Source organism: Carica papaya, chromosome 6 (assembly GCF_054855325.1).
Source record: "Carica papaya isolate Zhongbai chromosome 6, ASM5485532v1, whole genome shotgun sequence".
Taxonomy (NCBI): Eukaryota; Viridiplantae; Streptophyta; class Magnoliopsida; order Brassicales; family Caricaceae; genus Carica; species Carica papaya.
Window position 1 is genome coordinate 392,354 of NC_142314.1, and position 10,917 is coordinate 403,270.

A 10,917-nucleotide genomic window follows, 5' to 3' on the forward strand; every position below is an offset into this window, starting at 1 on the left:
TACTCTCCTTCATGCAATAATTATATATAACTTTCTACTTGAAGGGGAGGTAGGAGGGTTATTATGTATCACGATTAGGGTTTTACGGAGTTTTGTGTTACGTATAGAAAATTAGTAGCTTTCAAAACAAACATAAATGAATTTACACGAAGATCTTATTTATTAATAACGATAATTTTTTAATAAACTTAAAAGACAGAATTTTCACAAAATTAACTTTTTTGTTACAAAGACGAAACGACATACTGAAATTAAAATCCTTAATTATTATCGAAACTTAAACGATCAAATACAATTAGGAGATTCGAGGCCACATTTTGGGGGGAGTTGAATAGCCTGATCAAAGTTAATGCCGTAAGCACCCAACAAGGTGGAGCCCTTGAACTGGCAAAAGCAAGACAAGTCGGCAATGGAGAGAGCGGAGCAGCACTCGGCCGTAGGCGGCACTGCGTTTTGGCCACTCACCGACGGCTCGCACGCCTTGAAACCCTTAGGGCTCATCCCACAAATTTGCCCGCGTGCTGCCTTTGCCTCCACGGCGAGCACCATTAAGAAAGCTACGATCACTATGTTTTTGTATGCCCCCTCCATCTCTATCTTCTCAAGTTTAGTGTGTTCATAGCCTTAGCTTAGCTTACCTTATATACACACACCCAAATCACCCTATAGTATTTTTAAACTATTAATTAATCAATTCATGGCGACCACCCCCATAATGTAATGTATGTTTATATATACATATATATATAAATGTATGTATAGCACGGATCCGGATTTGAGGAGTCACAAGGCAGTATAATCTTTTGAATGATGACAAAGTTGGAGTTAGCAGATTCCCATTACCATGGCTTACATATGGTCACATTGTGTCACGGGCATACCTTGATAATGCTATTAATTAATTAGTATTAAGAATAATTATTTTTTTTATAAACTATAGTATAATCTTATATTAAAAAAAATAAAAATGTTATATTACAACAGTAGTTGTAACAAGTGTCAAATTTTAATAATTTGTTTTAAATTATGGTTTATCTAATACGGGTCGGATCCTAACGTGTCTAAATTGAAAATTTAATGGGCTGATCTACCAAATTAACCGGGTGAAGGGCCCAATTCCAAACCCCGGGTTTGTGAACGCCGCACGTGTCAGCACGGCTCACGTTGCTTCAACTTACAAGGCACGTGCCGACACCCGTACGTGAACTGTTGTTTGGTCGCCTTAATTTTCCAAGAGTTTGAAATTTGCCGAAAGTTCATGTCTTTTCTTTTAAGTAGAATAATCATTGCATTACACTTTGGAAATTCGTATTCATTCAAATCTATACGTACATACATACATACATACATGCATCTTCAAATTATATTTGAAAATATTTATTTATCAGTAACTTGGTAAACTTTTCTACGTGCGGTCAATTCCAAATGATAATTGATATATACATACATACACACACACACACATATATATATATATATAGTTATATCATTATATATGTTTGTATAATTACACACCAAATAACCCCAATAACTTGGTAAAACTTTTCTACGCGTGGTCAACTCCAAATAATAATTGATATATACACACACACACATATATATATAACTGTAATTTAATAAGTTTTAAAATTATTTCAAGTTAATTTTTAATTTTATAACATTCAAATTTTGTTTTAATTTCTTGAAACTACGGAGATATATACATATAATATATTAGAATCCATGCATAAATAATTAAAAAAAAATAAGAATAATTTTAAAAAGTAATTAAATTTTGTGATTGATTTTTTTATATAATTGATTTATCACTACCTCTTGCTTTGTTGGACCAACTAGCTAGGTACGTAGCAGGTGTATGTATATGTGTATACACACACACACACACACACACACACACATATATATATATATAGAGGGTACCCTTTTGCGTACACTCTTCTCGACAACTTAATTAACAAGATTAAAACAATATATATCATTGGTCAAGATAATGTATCATATATATGTCTCTGTGTGTGTGTATATATATGTGTGTGTGCATATAATTACTAATTGGAATATTAATATTGCCTTTTAATGGAACTCGTATATCACATACAATAATCATAAACTTTACTTTAAAGGCAAATTATATGACTAATTATGTTTTTAATATGTACGTATGTAGGCACGAATATATGTGCCGATTATGATAGTACATATCGACATTATAGTTATAATATATAATATGATATGATGTATATCCAAATAGTAATTACGAGATTTAATCCAGTCATTTTAATACGTTAATTTTTATTAAATTAAATATAAATATATTAATTACTAATTAACGTGTTAATTACTATATTAGTGCCTTATTGTAATAGTTAAAATCGTATATACATGAGTTGATAAGAAAAGCAAGAGAAGCCGGGTGGGGGGGGTGCTTGAGTTATGAAGCACGTGACGGAAGAATCTTTAGTGTGGCGTAGCGTGGATAGTTTTCAAAACCTCGAGAAAACGGAAACCAGTAATTTAACGACACGTGTTCGACAGGGGGTGACGCGGCTTCCTTTGAGACATTTTGGGGGAGGCAATGATTTGATTTCGATCTTAATTCAGTTTGGTCTGGATTTCGTTAGTTGTTGTGTCGAAACCTTCTTTGTCCAAAACACCCTCGGGATTTCGCTATTATTACGATTTAGCCATTCCCGTTTTAAATATTTTATTTTAATTTTTTATAAATTAAAAAAAAAAAAACAATTACGTTCTAATTTTTACCGTCTACGCGATGTGATTACAGTATTTCTCTCATCGTTGAAAATGGAGGACTGTTTTCTCTTTCTTGGCTAGCAAGTCTTGTCAACATATTTCAAGTTTCGGAATTTAGTATAAATATAAAATGGTGATAGCTAGAGAATGTATCTATCCATCCTTGGAAGTATATATATATATATACACACACACACACAAACACGCACACATATATACATATCCAGACCAGCTTTCTCTTTCAATTATTTGAGTTCAGATACCCACGTACTTTTCAGGCTTGATTCATCAAATTCATCTTCGGCAACTTCAATAACAACAAATTTATCAAAAACCAGGTACGTGACTGCTTTTTCTCATTATATATATATATATATATTTATAGTATGCATGTACATATTATAATTAATTAGAACACAAACTCGAGCTGCTAATTTCGTCATTGAAATTTTAACCTCGTTTAGAAGAAATTTAAGTAAATTTGTTTACAGTGCAGATAATGTGGGTATGCGTATACATATGTATATGTATGTACATTCGTGTTTCGGTAAAAAAATTGAGGAAAACACGAAAGGTGGCAGTAAACTTGTATGTGTGTGTGTGTGAGTGCCATTAAAGAGCTTTGTTTTTTAATAATTGAAGAGCTTTAATTGCTTGTATTCGCTCTTCCTGGCTTGGAGCTCAAGCTTCTCCCTTCCTTAAAACCTGATTTCTCTTTTTTCTCTGGTAACCGTTGCTTTTGCGCGTTAAAACTGGAGTCTGGAAAGAGAAAACAATAAAAGATATATCACAAACAGTAGACGTTGCTTCCCGCGTTTTCCATCTCTACAATTCTCTTTCTTTTTTTTTTTTTTTTTTTTCCCCATGCGTGCAAGCTATTTATTTCTCCCTCACACATTAGATCAGAAAAAATAATTAAATTCATCAAACAAAAATAAAGAAAAACCCATATCATAATCCTCATTTTTTCTTTGGTTCTTAACGGTTTTAATTCTCTTTAAGCTTCTTCCTTCTTCAATCACCTCTACTTCTTCTCATCAGCTTTTGCTTCATCTTTTGTACTTTCCTTTTTTGTAAACAAACCCTCATTCTCTACCTCACTTCTTCTCTTTGCTGCTTTTGGTAACTTGTTTTTTCCCGATAAGATTCGCAGGCGTGATCTTCGTATCTCTTCTCTCTCTCTCTCTCTTCTTTTTTTTTGTTAAAAAAAAAAAATTCTTGATGTATATAATATATGATTATAATCTTCAATCCTCCACTTCAAAATCTCGAAAACCCAAAGGAAAAATCTAGTTTTCATTAATTGCTTGTGGCTTTTTGTGATGAATTCCGCTTTCCTTAGTGTATCTTTGACCAATATATATATATGTGACCGGATATTTCATTGGTTTGGTAAAGTGGGTATTTTTCTGGTTTTGCTACGTATTTATATATGTGCTCTATCTTTGTAGATTAATTCTGTGTGTAAAGTTTTGATCTTGAATTTAAAATCTTTGTGGGTGGGGTCAAATTGACCAAAATCATGGTTTTTCCGATTTAAGTTTGAGCTAAAAAGAGATCCGAGATCTTGTTTTTGTTTAATCAAAATTGTTCATTTTGATTTGGGTTTTGGTTCATTCAACTATTAATTTTCCTTCCGCCAGATCTCTTGCAATGGGAAGCCATATGAGCAAGAAGACGACAGAACAAGCTCAATCATCAAATTCGGCAATCACCCTCAACGCCAACTTGCATTACACGACTGAGCTGAGCTCCTACGAGGCAGCTTGCCGAGTCGACTCAGACTTGCAGACGTTCGACGCCAACCTCCACGCTCGTACCAACCACGTCATAAACTCTCTGGCCGTCGGCGTCGAGGTCCGTGCTCTCTCATTCGATTCGTTAAAGGAGGTGACCGAGTGCTTGTTGGAGATGAACCAGGAAGTCGTCAAGGTAATCTTGGAGTGCAAAAAAGATATTTGGAAAAATCAAGAACTGTTCGAGTTGGTCGAGGAGTATTTCGAGAATAGTCTCCAAACTCTTGATTTCTGCACAGCATTGGAGAAGTGTCTGAAAGGAGCCCGAGACAGCCAGCTGCTGATTCTTGTTGCTCTTCAACGATTCGAGGAGGAGAGCAGCGGACCCAGCAGCAGCCATAGATATGTAAGAACTCTTGAAGAACTGAAGAATTTCAAAGCTGCAGGAGATCCATTCACAGAAGAATTCTTTCAGATCTTTCAATCTGTTTACAAACACCAGTTGTTGATGCTGGAGAAGTTGCAGCTCCGAAAGAACAAACTAGACAAGAAGCTTAAGTACATTCACGCATGGAGGAAAGTTTCTAGCATGATCTTTGTGGCAACTTTCGCCGCCGTTTTGATCTGCTCCGTTGTGGCGGCGGCCATGGCTGCACCTCCTGTAGCTGCAGCTCTTGCAGCTGCTACGTCTATACCTTTAGGATCGATGGGAAAGTGGATCGATTCCCTGTGGAAGAACTACGAAAACGCTTTGAGAGGACAGAAGGAGGTAATCAGCTCGATGCAGGCCGGTACCTATGTTGCCATTAAAGACTTGGACAACATCAGGGTATTGATTGATCGGCTGGAGATCGAGATCGAATCTCTGTTGAAGACGGTGGATTTTGCAATCGAGGAAGACGCTGTGAAAATCGCCATTGAGGAGATCAAGAAGAAGCTGGGTGTGTTTATGAAGAATGTGGAAGATTTAGGGTTGCAGGCTGATTTGTGTAGCAGGGATATTAGGAGGGCGAGGACCGTGGTGTTGCAGAGAATCATAAAGCCTCCCAACAACAACAACAACAACTGATCATCAATATACTCATCGAACATTCATAGGACTCGTGATTGTCTTAATTTATTCTCTGCTTGGTTTAACTGGTTGGAAACTCAACATTTTCAGATTCTTTGTTTTAATTAGTTCTACAAATAATGACGTCAATTATAATAGCTAATGTATTCGTTTGTTTTAATTTATAAAGTAGTGGGTACATTTTTTATTTTTCAAGAAAATAATTTCATTAAGTCTTTAAATTACTATCTCCTATAACTATTTAGTAGTAATAATAGATACATTCTTTTTTATTTTTTATATAAAAGTTTGTGAATTCGAGTGTATTTTTATTTCCAATTCTTTCTAAGACTATGTTTTTGTCATTAAATTTTTATTTTAAATTATAATTTTTTTTTGTCAAATAATAATTTCTTTTTCCCTAGTTCAAAGCTTCCCCAAGTTATTCTTTACATTAATAATGAAGTTGGCTTGGTGGGATCTTCTTGTTTTGGCTATATTAATGATACATAATATCTCTATATATATATAATTATATACAGCAAAAATTTCAATATGTATATATATATATATATATGAGACGACATCATGATTGCCGGACATGGTTCCTACATAACTATGATTTGTTATAACCTTAACCCATTTAAGGGTTGTGTGGTCCAAGCGAACAAACATCTGACTCATCCTGACTACCATTACTCCATGCGTCTCTCTCTCTTTTGTTTTATTTGTTAACCGAAGCGGAAGAAACCTCCATAAAACGATGTCGTTTCGGCATGGGAAACGTAGCGGTTCACACAAGGGAAGCTGGGTTTGCTCAACGTGCTGTAAATTGGATAAGATCCAATTTTTCAAAAGAACAAAAGCACAAAGTCCTTACTCCTTAAAACCCATTCGTCTTGGACAATACTTAACACAAAAATTAAGTCTCACAACCTCCACCTCGCCCAAGAAAATTGACAATCAAAGGATGAAAGCAAAGAGTTTAACAAAAGGGAAATGCAGACAATCATTAGATCCAATACATACCAGCAGCATTACTCCGTAAGCAGCAGCAAATACAAACTTTGCAAATCAAACGAACACCCTCAACGAACTGCTGTCATTATAACGATCGTTCTCCACCGAACGCGTTCCTCAAATTCCCAGACACTACATGTGCCCACCATATGAAATTGTGCAGCTTCCACCATCCAAATAGAGTAGAAAAACAAATAAAATAAGTGATGAAATTACTTTCACTGCCAAGAAATTTTTTTTTTTCCTCTGCCGCTCATGAAAGGCAGTACATATTAATAATAATGCATGTTCAGCATTTAGTGAATCTGCGATTAAACATGGCTTTTACATAGCGAATAAGAGGCACGGGGCGAATATTGAAATGGGTAGCAGAAGCCAGATAGGTACAGGCTAAAGATACGTAAATTTTGAACCAAACGGATGTGGAAAAGGTGAAATACGTGCATGTGCTAGTCAAGATAATCACTGACAAAAAATTGACAATGCACTTCATTGTAGAGAGATCATCTTCTGTTCCCTCCTGAGGGAAATGACCCTCTGAATAAAAATTACCAAGCAACTGATCCTTTACCTGGAATCTGCCCATCAGCCATTCAGCAACCTCCTCCTCAACTGTTGGAATGTCGCCTGGCTTAATTCGTTCGATATGAATGTGAACTTCAGAAGGGTCAACCCCAAAGACGTTATCCAAGAGAGATGGGCACCGATTTTTGTATCCGATGGTCACATCATAGACTACAATCCATAGAAACCAAAATTAAAAAGATCAATCTTCGAGTAAAATTATGGAGTACTTATTCATCCAGCACCGAACCAACCAAAAAACAAAAAAGATGAAGTAACTAAAATCTGGACTTGTTAACTAAACAAATAGACCAAAATGTTAATCGGTAGTTAATCACACTCAAAGTCCATCCTCTCCCACTGGAAGCAAAAGATTGCTATATGCCTTTTCTAAGATATGAATGAACTGAACCATATTACAAGTAAATAATGCGATGCAAGTGCTGAAAATAATGAAGACCATAACAAAGATCAGAATGTGTTTTCAGCTCCTTTCTGGTTTTTATTGCTTCAATTTCATGATTGTAATAGAAGGTTGGACATCAGTTTTGAGAATGATTAAGTCCTTAGGATCGTGACGGTTACTGGATTTGGTTTAGCTGATGAAATTTATACTTTACCTGATACAGAACAGGAAGAATCTAAAGTTAGACATATTTCGATAAATAAGGTATATTTAATAGTTGTAATTTTATGTATTACTAAAATATTACGTTTTTAAGAATGTTCACCTATAGACTTATTATTAATGAGTTTATTATTTAGTTAGGATACTACTTAGTTTGTTCTCTATTATGGTTTATTTAATCAAGGAAATCTTTCCTACTTAGTAGAGTTTCTACATAGACTTTCACATGCAGTAGTACCTCAAGTAGCAAATCAGTAACTACAACAAGAAAATAGGGAGGGCAGAAAAGAACAACCTGCATCCAGAGAGCCCCTTAGTTCTTCCAAGCAGGCATGGAAACCTTTTGTTTTTGGAAGCAGCACATTATTGAGGATAGGTAAGCCTCTTTCAGCAGCATATTTTTTACTCCGAATGCATTTCTGGTTGCTGCATTTAAATTGAAAGAAAAATATCAATTTTCTTAAGATTTGCATCATAAGCTCCAGAAGCAAAAACATTTAAGAATACCAAGGAAATAGAAGGAAACGGAGACCTAACCAACAACTCAAAAAGGAATAATTTTCTTGAGAAGCAAAAAGGGAATAATAAGAGCAATTACGTGAAATCTGTGCCTTCTGGGAAAAGGGCAAGCCATAGAGGATCTCGAGGATCCTTAAAAGTTGAGAGCATTTGGCGCAGGTTTGGTTCATCAAATTCCCACTTCCTCTCCACTGAGATGAACTCCAAAATGTAGAATCCCCAACCAAATATAGGCAATTTCATCAAGCTGCTTTTAAGGACATATTTTATATATCCCAAGCATTCTTTCCGTAACGCAAGGTCCCAGAAGTACATCCAGTCAACCTCTGTCCTGTGATTCGCAATAAGCAAGACACGTTCCCTTGCAGGAACATTCTCTCCAGAAAAAACAACTTTAGTATTGTTTATTTTTTCAAATAGAAATGGCCACAAGGCGAGCCAAGCACTGAAGAAAAAGGATGTGGTTTTTCGGCTGCAATGTATGCTGAAAAGTCGCAATATAACAGCACCAGGAAAGCCACAAAACACTAGCATCACGAAAGCTGTTGAAAGTAACACCAGTAAACATATTAGACCTCTGCACACCCTCAGTGGGGTCAATGGGCGGTGCCTCATTCCTTCATTTGAACTTAGAACACCTTTTACTTCCATATGTCTCGAAGCCTACTTTTAAATATCAGAAATAGTTCCACAACCTGTATTAGATACAGTGGCTACTTGAGATGTTTCTAACTAGATTTTATGTCCAAGACTATCTGAGCTTGGGAGGAGAAAATTGGGAAAATGTGTCCTGAGCAGAGAACAATAATCCATGCTGCAACTGCAGCAATGCACGTGTAACAAAGTCATCCGGAGGAAGAACACTATAAGATCACCCTGCAAAAATTAGAATCTGGAAGAGATTGAGAATTACAGCTTCACCAGCATCAAACAGACAAGAGAGAAACCACCAGCTTTAAAATACAATTGCAAGTAATACAATGGACACTGCAGTCATGGGCAAAAGCTTTGCTGGGAAACAAATCAGCTGACTCGTTGGTTTTAGTTGTTGAGCGGAAAAGAACTATTCATGGTAATATTTTCTATGTAATCTAGCAAAAGGAATGTTATTTTTTTTTATGAAAATGTAAAGAGTCCTTATGGCTATTTTGAATGGTGCACCTTTCCCGATTCTGGGACTAAACTATGGTGCGGGTTGCTTTAATGATTATAAAAGCATATAGCACACTTTTTATTTCACAACAAGCATATCAACCATAAGCCCAAAAAACAAAGACATTTTTTCTGTTGTAAATAAGACATTGCACACTTGCATTGCTAGTAGTGAAACTTGGGCCCACATCAGCAGAGCAATTCTTGACACAGAAGAAAACCAAGCAGACAAGAACCAACCATTTTACACATCTGAACATGGAAGAGAGAATTATAAGATATGGTTCTACGGATTCATTGCCAACCCCACCAGAATATAATAACTACACATTTGCTTGGACTATGAGAGCTGTAGAAAATTTCTCGCCATAAGAAATCCCATCATATTTCTTCAATACTTCTTTTGCACCTTCATGACAATTGTCATGCAGTAACAAACATCCTTTGTGAATAACACTACACGTTTCCTTTTTCTCAGAAAAGAAAACATTGCTGTATCACCGAAGCATGAGATTTAACATCAAGATTGTCATAGCTAAATATCACCCTAAAAGGAAAATAAAATGAAAACAAACTAGAAAAGCAACAAAAATAGCCTCTATATTGGTCCTCAGGGTGTTGAATCAAGTCTTACTGAGCACATAAGAATTCTTTAGAAACCATAATAAATAATAAAGCGAATTCCCTTTATTCCCGAGTTGTCAATTAGTTTAATCCCTTATTTCATCTTTTGGAGAAGCCACAGATAACCAACACGGCGCCAAATTCTGGGTTTCATATCATTACCTATTCAATCAAAATAAGTACGCATCATCGACTCTGATATTCAAGCAATCATTTGTCTTCGACATCAACAAATCAGATACCATTGCCCATTCAGAATATAGAAAGCATAACATGCGCCAGAACTCCACTCACTTATAACGTATAAAAAGAAAAACTAAAAGGATCTGAATCAGACTCTCCACAGAATAGAACCACCAAACAAGTCCTGACGGGGAAAATATTTTACAAGCAACAGAGATATTTAAAGCCGAAGGAGACGAGAACAGGCATAAACGACAATTATTGTTAGCTTCTAAATCTGAGCTTAGTTTTGATCGTTAACAAGCAACCGATATTAAAAACGTAAAGCCGCGTGACTTTTCTCGCACTATTTTCTCGGGAACCAAACAGAAGAAATACTCACCACTCGCAACATCGCGTTTCAGAAAGAGGAGAGAGAGCTTCTGTAATGTGACCACTTGAGGGAGCAGGTTGAGCTCATGAGTCTGAGAAGCGGTGAGGCAGATCGTGAAAAGGGACTGAGTAGTGCTTGAAATTACTGGTTTTGCCACCGCGCCATGCGATCTTCTGAACTCCGAGGACAGGTGGGAAGCAAATGAAAGTGGCCTTTTATATTCTATTAACTGTTCCTCCCAGTGACTAATTAAATGCCCGATAATTATTAATTTGGTAAAAAGATAATAATTAATAAGTCAAACTTTTATTACTAT

The 10,917-nt window shown here is 35.9% G+C and overlaps 2 protein-coding genes and 1 pseudogene across 9 annotated transcripts; 1 reads left to right on the top strand and 2 right to left on the bottom strand.

Moving 5' to 3' along the window:
- Positions 1-285: 285 nt before the first annotated feature.
- LOC148253161 (putative lipid-transfer protein DIR1 pseudogene) lies at positions 286-591 on the bottom strand (annotated as a pseudogene).
- A 2,340-nt stretch (positions 592-2,931) lies between these two features.
- LOC110813735 (UPF0496 protein At4g34320-like) lies at positions 2,932-5,783 on the top strand. 3 transcript variants are annotated; one of them, XM_022040979.2, is made up of 2 exons: positions 2,932-3,089; positions 4,395-5,783. In XM_022040979.2, exon 2 carries the CDS (start codon positions 4,405-4,407, stop codon positions 5,554-5,556), a length of 1,152 nt encoding a protein of 383 aa, XP_021896671.1. In that variant the 5' UTR covers positions 2,932-3,089; positions 4,395-4,404; the 3' UTR covers positions 5,557-5,783. The 3 variants fall into 3 exon arrangements, with proteins under 3 accessions (XP_021896671.1, XP_088078569.1, XP_021896672.1); XM_088222443.1 differs by lacking the exon at positions 2,932-3,089 and adding an exon at positions 3,573-4,148; XM_022040980.2 differs by lacking the exon at positions 2,932-3,089 and adding an exon at positions 3,573-3,915.
- A 347-nt stretch (positions 5,784-6,130) lies between these two features.
- LPAT5 (lysophosphatidyl acyltransferase 5) lies at positions 6,131-10,809 on the bottom strand. Of its 6 annotated transcripts, XR_015821436.1 has the most exons (6): positions 10,611-10,809; positions 8,349-9,161; positions 8,046-8,176; positions 7,130-7,293; positions 6,568-6,721; positions 6,131-6,363 (listed from the first exon to the last, which is right to left on the bottom strand). XR_015821436.1 is itself a non-coding variant. In XM_088222445.1 (5 exons), exons 2-5 carry the CDS (start codon positions 8,918-8,920, stop codon positions 6,676-6,678), a joined length of 882 nt encoding a protein of 293 aa, XP_088078571.1. In that variant the 5' UTR covers positions 8,921-9,161; positions 10,611-10,809; the 3' UTR covers positions 6,131-6,675. The 6 variants fall into 6 exon arrangements, 5 of the variants coding, with proteins under 5 accessions (XP_088078571.1, XP_088078570.1, XP_021896675.1 ...); XM_088222445.1 differs by having other exon boundaries at positions 6,131-6,690; XM_088222444.1 differs by having other exon boundaries at positions 6,131-6,721.
- Between the last annotated feature and the right edge of the window lie 108 nt (positions 10,810-10,917).

Bases quoted from the DNA above. Each gene is read 5' to 3' on its own strand.
- LOC110813735 (XM_022040979.2), top strand. From the start codon at position 4,405: ATGGGAAGCCATATGAGCAAGAAGACGACAGAACAAGCTCAATCATCA.
- LPAT5 (XM_022040983.2), bottom strand. From the start codon at position 8,920: ATGGAAGTAAAAGGTGTTCTAAGTTCAAATGAAGGAATGAGGCACCGC. The intron at 8,177-8,348 runs GTAATTGCTCTT...ATTTAAATGCAG, and splicing joins CCAGAAGGCACAGATTTCAC to CAACCAGAAATGCATTCGGA. The intron at 7,294-8,045 runs GTTGTTCTTTTC...TATGGATTGTAG, and splicing joins AAGGGGCTCTCTGGATGCAG to TCTATGATGTGACCATCGGA.